General features: G+C 39.1%; 1 protein-coding gene across 19 annotated transcripts; it reads right to left on the minus strand.

Moving 5' to 3' along the window:
* Positions 1-681: 681 nt before the first annotated feature.
* Positions 682-18,395, minus strand: ddx3xa (DEAD-box helicase 3 X-linked a). 19 transcript variants are annotated; one of them, XM_055015135.1, is made up of 23 exons: positions 18,056-18,395; positions 16,670-16,721; positions 16,294-16,341; positions 15,434-15,490; positions 14,980-15,072; positions 14,811-14,882; positions 12,565-12,651; positions 11,996-12,169; positions 11,548-11,683; positions 10,433-10,537; positions 10,249-10,348; positions 10,025-10,160; positions 9,787-9,884; positions 9,603-9,701; positions 9,346-9,506; positions 9,094-9,238; positions 8,308-8,452; positions 7,949-7,999; positions 6,491-6,672; positions 5,575-5,692; positions 5,324-5,477; positions 4,783-4,904; positions 682-3,835 (listed from the first exon to the last, which is right to left on the minus strand). In XM_055015135.1, exons 1-23 carry the CDS (start codon positions 18,098-18,100, stop codon positions 3,750-3,752), a joined length of 2,466 nt encoding a protein of 821 aa, XP_054871110.1. In that variant the 5' UTR covers positions 18,101-18,395; the 3' UTR covers positions 682-3,749. The 19 variants fall into 19 exon arrangements, with proteins under 19 accessions (XP_054871110.1, XP_054871111.1, XP_054871109.1 ...); XM_055015136.1 differs by having other exon boundaries at positions 12,062-12,169; positions 15,434-15,493; XM_055015134.1 differs by having other exon boundaries at positions 15,434-15,493.
* Positions 18,396-22,575: the final 4,180 nt, after the last annotated feature.

Here is a 22,575-nt window from a genome sequence, read left to right on the forward strand (position 1 = left end):
ATGGCTCAGACAGAGAACATCTGCAGAGGCATAAAATACAGGTCAGGTTTCTTTTTTTTCATAAAAAGTTTAGCACAAATGCTTCCCGTGTTCTCTTGGTAGAGGTGATGTTAGTGCCGGGGCAGCCCTCTGGATTTGGGTCATCTGGGAGATTCACAGACACCCAAACACTGCATTCACACTGCATATCAGAGAGCTGAGGGACACTAATCACATAAAAACAGTACAATTCCAGTAAATTTCTCAGTAGGATGTCAAAGTTTGAACAACTAATATCTTGTTTTTACAGTATTTAGGTTTTCAGTTGCCTTCCAGTGAGCACATTTGTTGGATAATACATCTGGTCACCAAAGTAAACTGTAAAAAATAACACAATATCCAAATACTATAATATTGGAGGCACAATAGAACTTGTTTTAAACAAAAAAAAGTTAACTGTCACAACAAACCATCATAAATTAGGCACTCTGTAATATTGTCCAGACAAAAGACAGCATGTTTGGTGCATACAGCAGCAAAAGTAACATTTGTTTGTTTCAGTTGTTTAGAAACTAGCAATTCAGGTTTGGTTGCATTTGCTTAGCTTGTGGTTTTATCTTGCTCTCATTAAAGGTTTAAAATACCATTTCTTAGTACCAGTGCAGTGACACAAGCTTGTGAAAATAAAACAACCGACACAGATGAATTTACAAACGAAATCTTTATGTACTTTTTTCCAAAAGAAATGAAGCCCATCCAATCTACCAAATTGAGTTTTGCTGCCCGTTCACCTCGTATCCACACAAGGCAACAGGCTGCTTGCTACAGATCTTCTCTGCACGTCTACGGTAAACAAGTCTTCATGAAACATGCTTGATTTTTCCAGATACTTTTTGCATTCAAAACATTTTTTATTTTGGTAAAATCATACAATTTGCACAGCTGAGTATTTCCCATGCAGTGCAGTAGCCTATAAGCTAATACAGAAAGCAAAGTCTACATCTAAAGACTTCTAGGGTTCTCCAGAGATCGTCGAACAAGTCTCGGATTTGGCAGCCTCCTGTTCATCCAAAACGGCGACGACAAAGAAGCCGCTTTGGAAATCAATGCTGCAGACCTGCTCCACATTCAAGGAGAACTCAAGAGGCGTCATATATGCAAATACAACAATGAGAATAAACCACATGTTTGTTTCTTTAAGGATTGCCATGTGCCAGACATTCACTGGAGAAAAATAATTATCAGGTCAAATTAGAATAAAGAATAATGCACACAATTGGAGAATCTGAACACTTCTGCACTGATATGCTTAGGAAATTTATTTGCTCTTTTGACAGCTTTATTCCAAACCTTGGCATGTTTGTTCAATTCCATTTCAAATTTTGTTGACCAATTAGTATATTCTAATAGAGATGACTGGCCCTGAGGAGGCCCTGAAACAGCTGTGGATATTATTTACTGAGTCCAATGTATCTTAAACATTAAAAAGCTCACACTACCCCGAAATATATAAATTTCACGCATACAGGTGACATTCAACATTCAAGTGCCAGTGTTTTTTGTACTGTCTTTTGGTCAAGTTTCTGAAACTTTCAAAGAATCACTTTGAGGCTTACAAAAATAAATATTTGTCAAAAATGCTTAATAAATTACACAAAACTAGCAGCAAAAGTAGAATCTAGAAATCTGTGCAAATGGCTAAATTCCCCTGACTGCTAAATCCCCTGGTCCCAAATAAATCCTGGTTTAAACGTTGAGAACCCTTCCCCTTTGTAAACAAGCTGCGTTTTTTCCACAATCTCCTCACACACAATATTTGGAAGCTTAAGGACACATATCCAAGACATCTATATAAAACTCTAGATGTGCAATAAAACAACTTTTTGTAAAACTTGATGGGCACGACGTACAAGGGCCTACACACCTAAATCAAGTAGCACCATTCAATCTCAAGTTCTCAACACTGTCAGTGCATCCGCTTTTAGTTCAACTTCTTTAAAAAACAAAAAAAGGTTTCAAGGCACAACACACCCGATGAGAAAACTGGGAGCATTTTAAGTTTTTGAGGTTGAAACGCCCCCACCTCTCCTCGTCTCAATGGCTGCTCCTCTTTGAGAGGAAAAGCCTGCTCTGGCTCCGCGAAGCTGCAGATTTTTTATTTGTACAAGTCTGAGCAGATGAAATTCACAGAGGACCTGACAGTACTTTTAATGTTCCATAGCAGAAGTGGACACTCTCCTGTCCCCCACCATCTTTGGCCACCTCCACAGTTACACTACGTAGCAATAGAAACCAAAGCCACTGACAACGGTGGTGCACTGAAAACTGCGCCCCAACGCCTACCCCCACTTCCCCTCTAAACCCCAGTGGTCGGAGTGCTGCTTCGACCCCGCTCCGTTGCTCGCTGTTTTAATTGAAAACCTCAGTGATCATTCAAATGCCTGTCTCTTAAAGATGAACCATGCCTCCAACGCAGCTTGAAAAGAGAAAACGTTTGTAATTAAGTTAAGCCTGCGACTCAGTTCACGTGTCCTTCCTCCTTGACCAAAAAACAAAACACTTGCAAGCGTAGAATACCATCTGGGCCTCGTGGTTGCAGGTCGACTCGGTAAAAACACTAACACACCACGCTGTGCCCTCCCGATGCTGTGGTCCTTTATGCATGCAGCCATTTTGAACTTCACTTTCAAGATGGCAGGCATTTTTTGTTTTGATACATATTTGTAGAGAAACAACTCAAAAACAAAACAAATCAAAAAACTGACTCAGTTTTTCAATTTTGCATACACCTGCACCAAAAATGTCTCAAGTAAAAATAAACAAAAAACACCGCCCACTTAATGTAGCTAGCACTTGGTAACATACTAGCTGCCGTAACACTGTCAAGTCAATTGTAAAGTGTGGAGTAACAAGTTCCAGCATTGATTATTCTTGTTTCAACCTCAGCGATTGTTGGCACTGAGCTTAATGACTTCTGTGTTTCTTAAGATTACAATAGGAATGGCTATTTCAAAGACTACCATATCCGTAAAAAGGAGCCTGTCCAGGATAGAGTGAGCAAAAAAGAACAAGAAAAACAAATGTAACTTTGTCCTTTCAGGATTAAAACATGGTTGCCTCACAGAGTGGCCCAGTTTGTGTTAAATATAGTAATGGCTCCATTAGCTGTTCGACTATAGAAAAAGCTACATGATGTTCCTGCAATAAATTTGAAGTTCAAATGGAATCGTGACTCTGAGAGCCACAACACCCCCGTGTTTGCCAAGGTTTGATTAAGTCCAAGCCTATTTTTTTTTGTACATCTTTATATATTTTCACCAAACAAAATAATAGTAAAAACAAATTTAGAGCTCTTGGCCATATTCATCTGGTGAAATGAAAACACAGATTTCCTGTTTAAATTCAAAAGGCACAGTACATTAACATACAAATGATCCTCAGGTTACTCAATTGGGTTTTTTTCCACAAAAAGAACAAAAATACTTTAAACAATGAAAGTCCGAGGTTGTTGTCGGACAATGCATGTCAGCATCCATGCTCACTCTGAGGTGTGCGAATCCCTGCGGTCTCCGGTGCGTCGCACGGTGCTGGTGACTTTCCTTTGCGTCGTGCTGCACTTCCGTTTTGAGAGAAGCGAATGGCAGAGAACCAGGGTTGGTAATGTACTGTGTGTCAGTGAAGCTACACAGGGAGGGTTGTTATGGTCTGGCTTAAGTTAACATGTGGTTTCCATTGGGTTGGGTTGGCATGGCAACCTATTCCTATGGCGACTAGTTGCCCCACCAATCCACACTACCAGAGTGGCTGTAGTTTCCTCCGTAGCCGTCGTTGCTGTAGAAGTTGCCTCCAAAGCCACCTGCGAAGGAACGAGGTTAGATGTCAATTAATAAAGCAACAAAAAAATGTAGTTGAAGCTGCACTAAGTGGCTTTTTTGGCAACTTGTGGGCAGCAGAAAGAAACTGGTAACACAACAGGTGGCGAACTTGTTGGCAAGAAGTCTCGTATTTGGCAAATTAACATGTGTTTAGGGCTGAACAATACCATCAACAATCACAATACCCAAATATAATAGCAATAGCCCTTGTTTTTTTAAATAAAAATAAGTAAAGTGTCAAAAACAAATGCATCATAAATGAGGTATTCTAATATTAGAGATTCCTACACATCATATTCTCCAGACAAAAGGGAACATGTTCTGTGTAGAAAAAAAACAATGACAAAATCATTAGAGTAAAAAGTTCCTCATCCATAAACATTTTTAAGAAAAATCTCAAGACAAACATGTTTTCAATGGCTTTTGGATACTCTTTGCTTTTATAACTTCTTGTCCAGTTTTCCAGTTTAAATATGTTTTACTCTTCTACAAATGTATTGTTCATTGCTCTTTTTGTTGCTGCCTGGCTGTTCACATGAACAGCATTTTTGGTCGATTCAATTGGTTTTCATCATGCTATGTAAATGAATTTGATTTGACTTGCATCATGATGCCTGTCCAATTAGTAATTTTTACATAGAGAGAAGCACAAATCTGCACTAAACGGTCAGAAATAATAGAAAATTGCATGTATTTTTATCAAATAGCATAACTGTCACCGTCTCTGAGCAGAAATATAGTATTTTAAAAAAGTATTGCTGCTTTAAATTATACAGCATCTTTCGTCTATTCAAAATAAGCCTCACAGCATGTTTATTAATTAAGGACCTCTATGCCGTAAAAATGCAGCTGCTGTATGTAACATTTTTAATTTGGCTGTAAAAGTGAACCACAGATAAAAGGAAAGGGGAAAACATCATTTCCTCACCTCCACCAAAGCCGCGGTTTCCCCCATGGCCTCCAGCGTTACGCCCTGCGCGGTTGCTACTAAAGCTTCCAGAGCCTCCAGACGTCTGACGGTAGTCTCTAGCTCCAAACCCGCCAGAGAACCTGAACGAGACGAGAACATTTGCTTGTTGGATGCAGAGATAATGATTTTCTCAAGATATGACATATTAAAGACTAGAAATGGTTCAAGTTCTCAAGATCTTAAAACAAATTGCACATCAAACAACACTTGCGTTAAAATGGAAGCTTAAAAATTACTTGAAGTCTCATCCACTCGAGTCAGTTTTGCCTTGCAGACCTACTTATTAGTACAACTTTGTCCCACAGTGATGACACTCAAATGCAACATATTTATACTCAAAAAAATGCCTTTTCATTCACGCTTTAAACACACACCCAGATTTGAACAATTAACCTCTTTACTGCGATTTATCAGAAATGAATATCTAAAAGTAGAAAACCCCAGTTTGTGCATGTAGTTTTCTTTGACGTGACTTGATGAACACTTGTGTGACCGTTACCTCTTAGAGCGTCCACGGCTACTGCTCTTGTGCTGGTGCTCATAGGCGAGGCTCTCAAGCCAGGAGGGGACCTCCTGCTTGGCCTCAACCAGAATGTCCAGCAAATCTTTGGTTATGTTGCTGTTTTTGTCGTTAAAGAACGACGTGGCCAGACCTGCATAAAACGGATCACACAGAGTCAGTAAAATTCGCACAACAGGCATCAGGATTTTGTTTGGAAAAAAAAAAAGGAGAAAAGAATCTGTTCATACCGAGGTTGCCCACACGTCCCGTACGGCCAATACGGTGAACGTACTCCTCAATGTCACTGGGCAAATCAAAGTTAATGACGTGCTTCACATTGCTGATGTCCAGACCTCTAGCAGCCACCTAGAAAAGAGGGGAGGAAATTTTAAAACATTAAGTTCTAACAAGAATGTCAGACCTGGTTTTCTTTTTGTCGTTAATATAGCAGCGTTTGTCGGTTCAGCCAAAGCTACAGATTCCTTTGTGAACCAGTTGGCTCAGTTTCCTCCAGGGGTTTTTCCAAAAATGCCATATATGAAACATGCAATCTCAACTCAATTTTGAATTACTGAACTTTGCCTTTAAGAACAGAAGAAATAAAGACTTTTTCCTTGTTATAATATTGTTTATTTGTACTTCAACCATCATTTTGAAAGAAAAAAATGAATTTTTAGTCCTGAAGGTAAAATATTCTAATCACTAAAGGTACTGTCAGCAATACAATTCAGTGATTATCACTAAAGGAGAAAAATTCATGATTTTTCAAAATAGACCTACATCACGAATTTGCTGGTCTCATTTCAGCATAAAATAACAAGGTTCAAACGATTTACTACGCAGCAATAAATTTTTTATGCTATTACATGTTTATTTCTGAATCATTTAGGCTAATAAGGCTAGCAAACACAAAGCAAACAAGTGCACTGTGGCCTCTTGAGTTAATCTAAAGACAACATGCAGGTATTTTCTTACAACGAATCAATTGATTTGAGTAGATCCGATTTCAGTCGATCGAGATGTATTACATATAAATATATCAAACAATTTTTGATATACGACTACTTCACTTTGTAATCGATCTTTGTTTGTTAGCCAGACATCATTAAAACTGCAGTTTTCACACACATGTAAAAGTAAAGAAGAATTTTAAAGATTACTTACAGCTGTAGCCACCAAGATGGGGCAGCGTCCAGATCTGAACTGATGCAGAGCTTCCTCTCTGTCTCTCTGGGATCGGTCTCCATGGATGCTGGTACAGGCGTAGCCCTCGTGGTACAGGAAGTCTTCCAGAGCATCTGCTCCTTTCTTTGTTTCCACAAACACCAGAGTCAAGGAGTCTTTACCTGTGCAGCCAGAAGTGAAGGGGACGAGACAAAGGGGGGACAGCAGGATAAAGAGCACGACAGGACAAGAAAGAAAATACATCATTGATTATATGGAACAAGACCACACGTGACTAAAAAAAAAACAAAAAACTAAGATGGAAGCAGGAACTTAAGTCTTAAAACAGCTGGCAATAGCAAGATCATGACATAAAAAAAAACAACCAAAATGACAACTTAAAAATGGAGACAGGGTTGCATAAAAAGCTTTACATTCACTGACAACCATTAATTGACAACAATAACTTCAGTTTTTTCTGCACACGGTACTGAAGATTAGGGAATAGCTTAATTATTTTATTAAGACAATTACTGAATTGTTAAATTAGGTTACAATCCAGTGTTTGACATTAATGGCTATCAGAATAAAAGCTTGAGATAATAAAAATGACTGAGGGGTGATGGGGTAGGACAGGCCATTCCAAGTCATTCACAGCTAACCCTGCGACTGTTTTGCACTCTGGCACAAGCCAGGAAAAATTATCTACATCCATCCTCTCCATTTTAACCAAGCCTGTGAGTACTTCAAAATAAAGCCCAGTCGGGCTGAATTGTTAGGTTGTAAGAGGACACCTAGCTCACATTTCCAAGCAGCTGATCCCCCTCCAAATCAAGTGTGCTTTAGAAAGGCTGTTCATGACATAAACTAAACATCTGTTCGCTTTTTGTTGTAGCAGCTGCACTGGTTACCATGGAAACAGTGCAAACGCAACGCATGTCATTTCTTCGGGGGCATAATCAAGTTGGTAAACAAGAGTTCTACATTACACCAGGAAGGAATGGAATTTAAGAAAGGGCTCAATAAATCACCAAAATTTACCTTCACAAAGCCCTATCCACTGTAATTCACCCTTACAGCCTTTTAAAGAGACTAAACGAGCTCTTCAGAAAAAGTTTGCTCACTGAAGTAACAGGTCAGAGCCATTAAATCTGTCACAGCCATCTGACTCACGGAAACTGAGATCTTTCTACGACAACCAGCCAACTGACCTTAGTGCCAGAGCTGGAAACACACTGCAACACTATGCTAATTTGAGCTTCCCTCTCACTGGGGAGACGTTCTACTGTACAGTCAATAAGGTGCAATTGCTGGTCCTACAAGCTCTTATTGGAAATGAAAGAACAAAACAAAACTGAGGCAGCATGTCAGCTGGGGAGCAGAGGGACAGAATGAGCTGTGGAATGTGATGTTTCTGGCTTGTGGGTCAGAGTGAAGTTATGGTATGTTCACACTTACCCGGCTTCTCTGGGGCCTCTGTCACATTTTCCTGAACCTCACTGGGAATAACTAAGATAAAACCAAACCGGCCAGTAAACGCAAGGCTGCTCAGTGCACAACTTTAACAGCTTTAGATCATCATGAGAAGCAAACCCCCTTTAAACACGGCAGGTGACTTCAGTGCCTGCTCACCCCTACATTAGACTTTTATTTTGATATTTTATGCTAGCACTGCTATAATGAACAATTGTTAGAAGAGATGTAGCAAAGTCAATATTAGCTTGGTATGGGGCAGACCGACAAACACAGGATGATGGGTTAGAGCCCAATGTGACAGTCGTGGGAGGAAAAAAAACATTGTCATTATTGTTTCTCACCTGTGGCATTGAGCAGGTCAAGAAGGAAGGACCTCTTGTCGGTCTCCTCCACCCAGACAACCTTCTGAGTGATGTTTTCTGAAGTGGAACCTACACGCCCCACTGCCAGGAAAATGTAGTCATCCAGGAAGTCACGAGCCAGGATCTACAAATACAAGCAAATCAAACAAAAGCATGCAGACATTTACCTTATCCGTCTGAACCTCAAAACCTGTCAATGGATTTGAAAGGTATGTTATCTAAACACTAGATCACCAAAATTATGTCATTTTCAAATTATTCTTGCACTAATCATGTGGGAGGTGTGTTTCAATGACAAAAATGAACCAAATCCAAGCTTACAACTGTGATATTTCATCCAAATCCTTTTACTCTACATGCCAAGAAAAGAAATAAATTTGCACACGATTTTGTAGAAAAATAATCTGCATGCACCGCCAGCAAGTACGGAAACAAAGTAGAGCGACTGAGAGCAAAATAAAACTTTGAGCAATGAAATAAATGCAGCATGGCTCACTAACAGAATACAGGAGCAAGTTGGGGGAAGATATCTTTCTAAAGTTGATGTGTAGTGCAAAAAACACAGCTTATAGATGCCAAAATATGTGAATAGAAAAACATTTATAGAATGTAGAGTCACCATGTACCGATTCCATGATTTTTCAATTTTTTCAAAAATAAATAAAACCAACTTTCATTTCTTTTTTATGATTTATGACTGAATAACTTTCTTTGTACTGCACAAAAGCTATTGGACTGTGTATACCTGTTGGCAGCTCAACATACCTGGATCTCTTTGGGGAAGGTTGCGCTGAACATCATGGTCTGGCGGATGCCTTTAGGTGGCATTGTATCCTGCTCCACAATGCGTCTGATCTGTGGCTCAAAACCCATGTCCAACATGCGGTCAGCCTCATCCAGGACCAAGTAGCTGCAGAAGCAGTTCATATGCCATTACTAATAAGCCCTCGAGTTGGATGCTTCAATTATAGCAGCTCTTTTCCTAAATGTTACTACAGCACCCTGTGTTATACTGACTTGCAGTAGTCCAGACCGATCTTGCCCCTCTCCATCATGTCGACCAGACGTCCAGGTGTGGCCACCAGTAGGTGACAGCCCCTCTCCAAGTCCCTGATCTGCTGACCAATATCAGCGCCGCCGTAAACCACGCAGGGACGCACGCGAGAGCGATAGGCAAACTAGGAAGTTGATATCAAAGGGAAATAATTAAGTTTCAAAACACAGCACTTGGCCAAATAATGAGCGTCACAAACAGTTTTAAGGTTGCAGCTCACCTTCCTCGCCTCATCGTAGATCTGTAAAGCCAGCTCTCTGGTGGGAGCCAGGACAAGGGAGATCGGATACTGCTTACGGCGGCCATACCTTCCATTCTCCTGAGGATAAAAGAAATACTTATCAGAAGAAGTCTAATGGTAATGTAGGATATGTTCGGCTATTTGCATTTTCTTTCCTCAGTACCTGTCCACTGTTCTTGGCTGCCTGCAGAGCATCTCCTGGTCCATCAGTGTAGATCTGACTCAGCACTGGCAGCAGGAAGGCAGCAGTCTTGCCAGAGCCTGAAACACAGCAGGGAACATTAAAACGGTTATCACCAAAAACCAAAACATAAATTCATGACAACAACAAAAAAAAAATAAGAGTATCACAAAAAGGCTTGTCTGACTACTTAAGGCTGAGAATATATGGCAATACTAACCAGTCTGGGCGCAGGCCATCAGGTCTCTCTTGGACTTGATGATGGGGATAGCGTGTTTCTGGACCGGGGTGGGACGAGTGTAGCGACTCAGGGTGATGTTCCCCATGATAATCTCCCCCATATCCACATCATGGAACTGCAGAAGAATCAAAAACATGGTCAGTAAAAGACACAAAATGTTCTTTTAAACCACACAGATAAAAAAGATGGCAGGATAAACCTACACTTTCAATATGTGGTGGGCAGTTGCTCCCAGTAGCCTCCACGGGAATATCATCATATTTCTCAAAGTTTATGCCAGTGTTGCTTCCAGAGAAAAGCTCACTAGGAGGGAGAAGGCAAAAGTTTAAGTTAAATGCAGATAAGGATGGGTGTTACTTTTATTTGGGAGCAGAATTTCTCTCTTACTGCTCCAGGCGCTCGTTGGGAGCTGTGGGCTTGGACCAGTCATCCTCTCTGGAGTCCTCCACCCAGCGGCTGTTTCCTCCACCAGCAAAGCCCCCACGCTCATATCTACACACAAAAGTACAGACTGTTCACATACAGAGCTACAGGAGCAACACAGTTCATACTTCTACATCTGATTTATTATATGGTTGTCCGTACAGCTCTGTGTTTGCCGCCCTCAAAAAGAAAATTAACTTGAGCAAACTGGCAGTTTTCACTATATCCTCTCTAACCACTGTGGCAAGAATAGCTAACCTTAAAGCGTGCAACTTAATACCGATAGTATCCTTGAGTCATAGCATTTTCTTATTTTTAAATTTAACACTGGTCTTGAGTGATTGTTGGGTGGTCTTCTCTTGTTTAACATCTACTGTTAAATTTGGCTCCCAGTTGTATTGTTTCCAGAACTCATTTTAATGCACATATTTTAGTATTGCATTGAGAAAAAAAAAATTGAAATTTATTTAGCAAAAGAAGCGTTTACACTGGCTGGAGGTGTTTTTTGGCTTTGTTCAAGAGTTTATGCAAGTCCTCAAGATTTCTCTATTTTTCTCTTGCAGAGGCTTCTTTCCTCATGGTTCTTTGGCAGTTTGCAAACAAATGTTTTCATTTCTGGTTTCTTTTACCGTTTATTGCAGCCATACACAACTTAGCCTATCCCGCTAGTTGCTGAAAACACCACAAAGCACTTAACAGAGACAAGCCCAATGTACTTTTTTGTTTCATGGCATTTCAATTGGTTGCTTCAAATTTGCTACAGTTATACAGAAACATGGCCACTGTTTTGACAATACACTAAACTAGATGAGCACCTTAGGGCTTGTGTGCTTGTGCTTTAGCAAACCTCTGATCATTGGTTCAGTTTGGGGGGGGATTCTAATGATAAGCACAATGGGTCTAAGTACACTAAAGACAATGAGTCTATGTTAGCTTATTTGACAGAAGTACGCATTTTCTTATTATTTGGATTTTATTTGATAAGCAAAAATGTTTAAGAAAGAGTAAAAGAAGCCCCACTTCACAGAACAACAATTTTGTACCAAGTATATGTTACTAAATTAAACAGTTTTACACACCTTCCCCTTGAGCCTGCTCCACGGTCATTGAAGAAGGCAGACTTGGACCTGTCATTGCGTCCTCCGAAGCTGTTGTAGGCAGCATCTCTGGGAGGTCCTCCCCAGCCGCCATCTTTGTTTTCATAAGTGCCAAACCCTGCAATGAGGAGATAAAAGCCCGTCAGCGACATACTTTTGGCAGGTCAGCCGTCACACATCATTAAATGATGCGCATCTCTTACCAAAAGCAGAAAATACCCGCATTTCCCCTAAAGCAGAACATCACTGATGTTAGAGCTTAAAAATCAAGTAAGTCTAAGTAATTTTATATGTACTGCAAATGCAGATTTATAAAGACTTTGATACTGTAGCATTAGAATAAAAAAGGGTGGGGGAGTTTACAGCTAAAGCTATACTCGACAACCAGAGCTACGCTTTCATATTTTAAAGAACGACAGGATTTCCCCACCTGCGTTTTGTAATGGTTGATTAAACGAGCTTCCACCCCTGTTACCGCGGTAGGCGCCGCGCCCACCTCTATCATTGCGAGGGGGTCCGCGCCCTCCGAAGCCGCCGTTTGTGCGGTTGTCGTGGTAACCATTCACAAATCCATTGCTGCGTCCGCCATCCCATCCAGGTGAATCTTCACATGGTAGAGAAAAAAAAAGAAGAAATAAGAATGAGAGATTTTTGAAGAAAAGCCAAGTTGCACATATTTGTGTCAGTAAGCAATTAAACATTTGGCTGTTCTCATAGTCCTCACTATCCATGAGCCTCTCGTCAACTGCTGACCTATATTTAGCCTGGTAGGTGGGTTACAAGCAACTCCTGTGTTCTAAAACCTGCAATGACAGCTAACAAAACGCTGCAACAACACTTCTGTTACAGGTTGTCCAGTACAAAGAAATGCAAAAAGCTGCAATAGAAGAATGATAGGCTTCATGTAAAATCAGACACTGGCTTTGTTATTTGTGTAGGATGACTTTTCTGTATCGAGTGACCTAATAAAGCCCGTCTCTGCCTGTGTGGGACATTTACCACAATGATCTGCCCAGCTTTGGACACTGGCTGTGTCATCGTTCCCATCGGAGGCCACACTGTTATCAGTGCAGGCTGAGGATGAGGCTGGTGGGGGGACAATGGACAGTTAGCACTGCTACGTAACGCTTGCCAAGTAGCTGAGGCTTATGCCACAACAGCATCAAGGAAGGGGCAGACCAGCCACAGATCTAGTCTCCCAGTCTCCAGGAGAACCGGTTAAGCCAAAGGGGCTAATTATAGATCTGTGGTGGTGGTTTTAACTTGCACCTGTAGGCCAACAGGTAAATGCGTCCATCACAATGCTCCCTTCAATAAAGCACAAGGAGAAGCCTTGCAAAGATTCACACAAGCACACACTAAACCATCTATTGTAGACCACTCCGTGGCTTAGACAAGTAGAGGATGTCAATTGCTTTTGTCCATGACACTGATCTGAGTGATTAAATTCAGAGTATCAGGCTGTACAAACATTTCCAGTATTTTTTTTTTTTGCAACACTGACATTTCAAGTGCTCTGCTCATAGATATCAGTCAGTGCAGATAAAATTGCTTTGTCTCAGTGGAGTTAAATCTGACATTAGAATCAATACCGCAAACTACAAATACAGAAGTTAAAAGAACTTTGAGAAAATGAGTATCTCGATGGGCAGGTGTTCACCAAGTGATAGGTCTAAGGTTCAATAATTCTATATTTTGCTTCAAATGAACTGAATTCAGGACAAGAACCCTATTTTAATTCTTACTTTGATGTCCCTTAAATTAATGAATCAAGATAAATAAATGGGATCACAATATTGATTAAACGTGGTTAACTTTAACAAATAATACTGATACTACATCAGGAATTGTGGTAGAATTTAGTCACCCAGACTGGTATCAGACAAGAGTGAAGCATGTGGACTGTGCTAACATGGCAAAGCACACCATGCAGCGATGTTGTAGCCTGAACTTCCAAGGCAGCAATGCGAGCTCCACCTTAAGCAGAAAATTTGTCAAATTTAACTAAGGAATATGAAAACCTCGGCAACATTTCTCACTGAATGCTTAGCTGAGATCACGGTGTCCACTTTCAGAATTTCTTACCTCGTAAGTATGAACTACAAGTGGTTTAGAGATTCCAACAGTGCTTGTAAAAGGAGAACACTTCCTCCAGCACAATCTCACATTTCATGGGAATCTTCATTCGTCCTTTGCCCCAATTTAATCATGCTGTTCGGTGCACCACGGTCCAGACAGAAAACTATCGGCGTGTTCTAGAGATACTTGTGTAGCAACCCAAGCCTGTCCAACTTCAAAACTACACGCTGCAAGATTCCTTTGACTTTTTTTATACCCCGGAGCTATACGAATTAGCTATGACAGCACGCCATCCTTAAGGAAAATAGTTCTGGTATATTATCATCTGGACACATGAAATACAGAGTGCAAGCCTGCTACAGATGTCGAAAATCAACCGCCCGATTTGTAACCAATTCAACTGCAAACACCGAAGAAAGGCCATCTGACAATCACTCTAATTTGAAATAACCTTGCAAAAGCAAATACCCCTTTCAGACAGATGCCACCTTGCAGGAGTATTCAATCATGTGCAATGAAGGGGTGACTGTATGCAAGTTTCAGTTCCAGAGTGCAATTTAAATGGTTATTCTAATCTCACGCTGGAGAGAGCTGATCAAAGGAATCACCTGGTGTTGGAACAAAAGCCTGCATGCACTCAGGTTCTCTGCACAGCATTCAATAATCCCACTCAGTACTTTTCATCAGTACACTGTAGGCAGAGACAAAGAGCTACAAGGTCCACAGACAACTCAAAAAGAACCGAGAGGCTGGTGATTAATAATGAGCGAATTCAAGTGATGCCAATGCAGCAATGTGAATTTTAAAATAAAGTTCCTGTTTTGACATCATGACTGAGGCTAACAGGGTTTTAAGGTGTATGAACAATGCACAACAGATTTGTCTGAACTCTCTCACAGCTGATACTGTCACATCATTAGTAATACAGCCACACTAGTGATGCAGTGCAGTCTTTAAGGCACCATCACCATGCATCAAAAGCAACTTCATTTGCAAAGCTTTGACAAACGCAGTGTTAGGGCCCAGATTTCTGCTGCTTTTTTTTGTTCGTGACCATGACAAAGCAGGAGGCACATTGATTATGCCCCAGTGTTCAGCTATATATACACTATGAAACTCTGCCAACAAGTAGATGGCGTGGCATGCAGGTAGAGGTCAAGGTATACCACATCTGTTTCGCCAACCCCCACTGTAGGCATGGTAAAAGGCAAGCTCTTGAGAGGCCAGTCTTGGGTAACCTGAGCAAAGGTAGGGAAGCAGGCTATAAAAAGACTCACCCATAAGTACTGGCTCATGCAGTATGACTGTTGGGCTTGACTTTACGCTAATAGTTACCAATCTTACAGTCATCCCATCCTGAAGTAAAGTTATTTCTGTGTCTTTGTTGATTCTCTGCCTGCCATGGTTGTGGGCACTGCTTAGGAGAAACTTGGGGAACATTGCAGGTGAAATATGGGCATGAACATAAATTGAAAGAATTTATGTCATTAATCTATTGTGCTATGAAAAATTAAAAATTCAACTAACTATAGTAAAGAATTAAACCCTCAAGCTTATGCCTACATAATTGCCCTTTCCCTATAACAAACCTAATTTTGACTGCAAGCATTCCAGCAGAGAAAAGCACATCAATTAATCATGAGCTCATCATGAACTTTTACTGGTTAAGTGTATAGATCTGACCTAACCCTCTCCCCCTTCGCACTGGCTTTGCTGGTGTGTAAAATGGCTATTTCATGCATCTGAAAATGCAAGTTGCCCTCAGCGAAAGCATACAGAAGGGACTTACAGAAATTTACTGGTGCCACTGAATAACCGCACTGTCTACCAGCGGAATAAGCATTTCCTGCTGTGGAATAAGAAAACAGTAAAACGAGAAAAACGTCAAGTGTGCAATGACACAGTACCATGAATCCAAGTCGTTTATTTTAATGGAAAAAATATCTCACAGCCAGGCACAACATGTGTCTTGATTTAAAGCCTTTAAGAGGCTAAAACAAACAGAAAAAAAAAAAATATATATATATAGCCACCTCACAACCATCTCATTCTGGCTACAAAAACAAAACATTTAGAAATCGAAGTAGATAAATTTCAATACTTATACAACCACAAGCCCACCCACCCTCCACATTTCCCTTTATCAGAGCAGTCAACAGCTAGCACTCCTCCTGTTCACATGTGAGACGTTGCACCAGCCAAAAATTAGGGAAAGATTACCGATGAAAATAGTTTCATAATCAGATTTGAAATTTGCCTCATTCTCCTACTTATGAGCAGTCTGGGGTGAAAACTCAAGGCTACAGCCATCATACAATACCACTTGCCCTACTTTATTTGTGCCAAAATCAGCTATTATGCACAGACACAGAAAACCCATTTGACATGGTTTTCTCTCCTTGTTCTGTGCACTGGGAAAATGTCCTGTATGTTCTGAAGTGCAGCAAAAATACTGCAAAACTGCCATTTTTGAATTGACTGGTAAAGATCAATATGTGACGTAACATATCTGGTTACAGCCTCACTAATTTTTTTCTCAATTGTGCTTGCTTTTACCATGCTCTGATGGGCTTTTAACATCTAGAACACCACAAGTCAAACCTGTGTTGAAGGTCTGACAGTGCATCAGTGGATGACAAATGAACTTACCGTTTTTAGAAGCATCTTTGTTCCTCAAGTGAGGTGGAATGTAACGCCCTAGTGGAGAAAAAGTACACAGTCAAACACAAGATGGGCTCTATTTACAAACTAAAGAGGCTATAGATTTTTGTATCTATAGCATCTTTACTCGAAGGAAAAACAGTGTTACGATAGTACATTATTACACAGTCCTACTGACTAACAATAAAGCTGTCTGGTGTGAACCAGTGTATGTCTTACGGACAAACATAAGTAGAATTTAGCCCTTTATTTTGTTTGATGAGTAACCTGAGTGTAACCAGCACAAAATCACCATTACAAAAGGCTTACACAGAGAAAAGAAATCATACACAACACTGGCATGTAAATCTGCCTTATTACTTACTGCCAGTTCCTCCGCCTTGTCCGTCAGCAGAGTTCAAGTCTAGGGCAGCAAGCTGCAAAAGAAATTTTTTGCCATGTAAATTGCAATTAATATACGGTTCTAATCCTTAAAACAAAGCCCATGAATTAAATCAAGTCATTTTGATGCATTAACAGTTCAGTCACAGATCAGGGCAGTGTTGAAGAATTAATTTCAAATCGACATTTTACACAATGCAATCAGCAAACTGCAAAGGCTGTGATTTAGAAAATACTTTATGCAGCGCACCTGAATCAGGGTTTAGCTTTAATTGTTATTACTTAAGCAATACTTAGGTGATGGACATGAGTCATTAATGACCAACCACTTTCAACGTCAGAGACTGTACACAAGAAGGAGCATTTTTTTTCTTCATTTGTTTTATGTCTAGTCTTACAACTTTAAGTAACCAGTCACAGCTTCTGTGACAATTACCCCTTCCTAATGTAATTTAAATGATGTACTAAAGACAGGTTGGAAGCAATTTCAATCACCGAATTATCATGCTCCATCCTAGAACACAAAGTAGTAAGATTATATTAATGGTGTCTTATGTTAGGTAATGCTGAAATGACTTAAATCCCTTTCACATCGTCAGAAAAATCGGAATTGCGTATTTTTCTTTACTTGTACTTCCCCTACTACCTGGTACAAAGTAATACATAACTGTGACAGCAAAATTGCACACGTTTGGCTACTTCATAGTCAAATATTTCTAGACGATTTTGCACAAACCATAAAGCAAAACCACTCAACTTTGCTCGTTTACACCGGTACTTATAAAAGAGTTTGACTATTTAACAAGAACAAACTGGAAATAACTGAAAAAAGAAGTTAAAATATATTAAAGTAAAACTTGAAGCACATTAACGTTGTCTAATTTACTCTGCGTGGCCGGTGTGTTCGAGTTGAGAGCGTTATATTTCGGAAATAATAATGGTCGCTAAAAATCGCTGCCAACATTTTTTCCTGCGCCACGTTTCAGGTTGAGAAGGCCTCACGTTAGCCGGCTAACCGGCTAGGATACCGGCCGGATCGAAAAGGCTGGCTAACCCGGTAATTTCCCATTAGCCGTTGTATTCTCCCACCAGAAGCAATTTAGATATCCCATTTAGTTATGTTTGACGTTATAGTAAAAATTTAGACATAGAAGTAACAGCTTAATTCGGTGGCTCGACGCGGCGACGAGCTCCGCCATCACAATCTTCTCCACGGCGACCTCCATTTTAGCAGCCGCAGCGTTAGCCTAGCTCCGGGCTAAGCTAAAGAAGCTCCGTCTTTCTCTGTCGAAACTACATGTGCGTAACGGAAAAAACCAACCACATTTCCAGGAGAAAAAGAAATGAGAAATAAATATAAAGTACTCACCTGCTGATCTAGACCGTGTGGATTATCAACGACCACATGACTCATAACTAAAGAGAGTAGTGGGGGATTATTTCTCAAGAGAAAGGATTTTCTTTGTTAGCACGACCGGTTGCCCTGAAAACTTAGCTTTTCTTCGGGATTTTTTCCTGTACAAATTACGACCTCAAGCTAACGGTTGAAGTGAAACAAAACGTTCGGCTTTAAATAAATTAAAAAAAGAAGACGTTGTTTGTTATAAATACAAATTCCGACCAAGTTTCCGAATGAAATGATCGCTGCGGAGCTGTTGAAAAGAAACCCCCTCCCGGCAGGCTCGACCGTGCTGGAATGAGACACCGACGGCTCAGGTAGCGCGAGATATCCGCTCTGCAACCACAGACCGCGGTTCCGCTCAGCAAGTATCGCGAGATTTCATTTAGCAAAAAAAAAAAAAAGAAAAGAAAAAAGCAGCTATTTGTACACATAAAGCAGCCATTAGGGCTCTATTTGTTTCCTGCAGAGACTGACATTAACATAGCTCCTTGCAGCATATCTTTTGAAAAATAGGATGTAAAGCTAAACATTTGTAAATTGCAAACATTTCTAAATAGAAGCGGGGACATGGCACACATGGGCTGTGTTGTACATCTGTGGCCTATTTCTTGAAGTGTCTGTATACAAATTTGTTTTTATAAAATGATAACACATACATATGGCATCTGTGAACATTTAAAAACACACATGCAGGAAACTAATACATATAAAACACTGTGGCTGATGCAGGTGATGGCACATGTACATTATCCTGGACATGTTGTGAGACAATAGGCCCACATAGAAGAAAGACAGATGTGCTTTGTGCATCTGTGCAGTTATATGTGTAATTTTGCAGCTCTTTAAAGGCATTGTGCATATCAGTCATCTTTTTATGCCTTTTTACAGCCAATATTGTGTCCATTGTGTTCATTTTGCTTCGCTTTTCAATCATTTTCTATCTCAGAGTGTTTTTTTCTGTCTTTTTGTGGCAATTTTGTTTTTATTTGTGTTCTTTATGCTGACCTTTTTAACTATTTTTCACTCTTACTGCTACATTTTGATCTGTATTTAGCTATTTTGTGTCTCTTTGTGTACGTTCTGCTCCTCCTTTTAGTCATTTTGCATCTCATAATCTTCTTTTTTGTCTCTGCAGCCATTTTGTGTCTATTGTGTCATTTTGCATCTCATACCAGTATTTCTCTGTCTTTGTGGCCGTTCTATTTGTGGTCTCTTTGTGTTCTGTTCTTTACACTCTTCTTTTTAGCCATTCTGCATCTTTTGCAACCATTGCGCAACCCATACTGCTCTGTTTCTATCTGTATGTGGCTATTTTGTGCCTTTGCATTCTTTTTCCTTCTCTCTGAAGTCATTTTATATCCCACAGTGGTACTTTTCTGTCTCTTTGCAGCCATTTTGTGTCTGTTGTGTTCTGTATGCTTGTCTTTTCAGCCATTTTACATCTTTTGCCGTCATGCTGCAGCTCATACTGGTACATTTCATCAGTTTGTGGCCATTTTGTGTCTGTTGTATTACTTTTGCTTCTCCTTCTAGTGGTTTTAGTGGTATTTTTCTGTCTTGTATGGCCAGTTTGCATCTCATAGTGGTTCTTTTCTGTGTCTTTGTGGCCATTTTGTGACATATTGCTTCTATTTATAGCCATTTTGCATCTTGTACAGTCATTTTGTAACTCATACTCATACATGTCTGTCTGTTTGTGACCTATTTTGTGTCTATGAGTGTTCCTTACACTTCTTTTTTGGTTATTTTGCATCTCATAGTGGTATATTTGTCTCTGTGCAGAGATTTTTTATCTACTATTTTCATTTTCCTGCCCTTTTAGTCATTTTGCATCTCTTAATAGTGTTTCTCTCTCTCTTGGCTGCCATTGTGTGTCTGTTTGTGATCTTTTTGCTTCCATGTTTAGCCATGTCGCATCTTTTGCAGTCATTTTGCATCTCACAGCCTTCCAATTAAGTCTCTTTGTGGCCATTTCATGTCTGTTTGTGTTCTTTTTGCAACTGTTTTTAGTCATTTTGCATCTCATAGCGTCACTTTGCTGTCTCTCTGCAGCCCGTTTGCATTTATCGGAGTGGTTTTGCATATCTTTTTAATCGTTTTACATTTTTTGCAGCCATTCTGCAGCTTATAGTGGTCAGTCTCTGTCTCTTTGCAGGCATTTTGTATCTACTTATATTCTCTTTGCATCTCTTTTTAGTTTTTTTGCATACAGGTAGCGTTTATGTGTCTTTGCAGGTGCTCTTTTTATCTATAATATTGATTTCAGTTGTCTCTTTAGTCATTTTGCATCTCATAGTGATCTTAATGTGTGTCATTTCGGCTATTTTGTGTCTATTGTGTAAATTACGCTGCAATTTTTTAGACTACATATTATCTGTAATTTAACAAAACAGTAAAATTTTTACTGCACATTTTTTTCTGTGACAAGAAAATTATATTCTTGCTGATAAATGTGCTTATTTTTCATACAACAGCAAATATCTATAAAACCTTCTAACTTCACTCTCAAATGCTGCAAAAGACAAATTTTTTAAAAACATTTCTGAAAATATAGATTTTTGATGTAGATATTATTACAGTTTTGGCCAATTTAAAAAAAAACTTTCTAATTTAACACTTTTTTCTATTACTAATTATTATTTTTAATTTCACAAACAGGGGGAATCTGTAAAATAACAGTAAACTGTCAAGTAATATGGTTAATGAAAAACACTCATTTTTACAGTGTTTACACTGCGTAACATAGTTGGATGGTTTCCAGAGGTCGATCATATCGGGGCCTCCAGGGTGGTTAAATGTGGCCTTATCATACGGTTTCACATGTCCTCTGTCAGGCCTGGCAGGGTCAGGAATAAGCTCATCCAAAGCCTCTCCAACCCCCTCAGTCTGCTGTTTCCGTGGCAGCGAGCCTTCTGTTCTGGTCACACTGCAGGCTGTCCGGCCTGCTCTCGTCATTTATCCCCGCTCTGCAGCACCAGGAGGAGACCATATGTTGCTGGGATCAGGTACACTACAGGTGATTGGCTGCAGGGACAAAGATCAACCTGCGAGAGATTTCTGACATGACAGGAGATAAGTGAAGCTGATGCAGAGGAAATCCCCCCGAAACTCCACCTCCGAGAGGTAGCCCCTCACGTAGATTTAATTCTTAGTGAGTGGAAAAAACAGGCCCTTCTTGACTTTTACTAAAACCTGGGGTTCTTTAGCAGAGGTAGAAACAACTATGTTCAGTTATTAAAGTGATGTTTTACACTGTAAAACAAAACCATTTCTTTACAAAAAAGTAAAGAAATGGTGAAAATCAGGCAGTACGAGTGTCAGAAAAAATATGCTAAAACATTTTTTAAAAATCGTAACTTTTAAAAACCTTGCAAAAACAGTGGAAAAAATGCAAATATTTAAAATAGTGACATTTTTAGATGACTTAAATACAGTAGAACTCTGAAGTTTTGTTGTCACACATTATAAAAGAAAGTAAGTATAGATTTTTAATGTGGACATCATGTAGGGTTTTGGCTTATTATGTTGTTGTGGTTTATTTTTACAGTCAACATTTGAATAATTTCTTCACTGGGATTTTTACGGCATACAGAACAGTTAAAAAAATTAATATACGTTTTTTATTCAAATAATGACAAATATCTCTAAAATAATGATTTTTTTCAGATTTAATACATTAAAAATAGTGTAATTTTGTGATCAACAATTGTGAAACAATGAATCACTATTTGTAAAATTACAATTTTTTTTATGGGGACATTTATTTACAATTTTGGTCTGCTATTTTTACAGTCAACGTGTAAATATGTTTTCTGGGATTTTACTAAATTCAGACAACTAAAAATATTGTTTTGTTTATTTATTTATTTTTAACCATTATTCAAATGTTAATGTACATAATTTTTTATTCAAATAATGACAATTATCCTAAAATAATGATGTTACTGCTGATTTAATATAACAAAAAAAGTATAATTTTATGGCCAAATGTTGTGAAAGAATTAATTCACATTTGTAAAAAAAATATATAGCTTTTTGATGTGGACATTTATTTAATTTCTTTTTATTTTTAATTTTTGCAGTCGACATATAATTAATTGGTTTTCTTGGATTTCACTAGATGTAGAACAGTAAAAAAGTAAAGAAAAGAAAATTACCAATTGTTAAAATATACATTTTTGATGTAGATGTTTTACAGTTTTTTTTTGTATGAATAATATAGTTTCCCCTGTGAATTTACTAGTTATTAGGGAAACCTGTAAAATGACAGAAAATTCTTTAAAAAAACAAAAAAAAAAAACAGTTGAAAATGTTTTCGCATAGGGGTGGGTTAAAATTTTATTCTTCATTTATTTATTTATTTTAGCATTTTTGAGCCCTTGGATAACTTTGTAAGTGCAGTAGAAAATGTTCACAGTATGGAGGGAAATTTTTTGTGTTGCTTCAATAAATACACTAAAGTTGTTGTTCAGGTGGGAAGTTTTGAA

Source organism: Amphiprion ocellaris, chromosome 11 (genome assembly GCF_022539595.1).
Source record: "Amphiprion ocellaris isolate individual 3 ecotype Okinawa chromosome 11, ASM2253959v1, whole genome shotgun sequence".
Classification (NCBI taxonomy): domain Eukaryota; kingdom Metazoa; phylum Chordata; class Actinopteri; family Pomacentridae; genus Amphiprion; species Amphiprion ocellaris.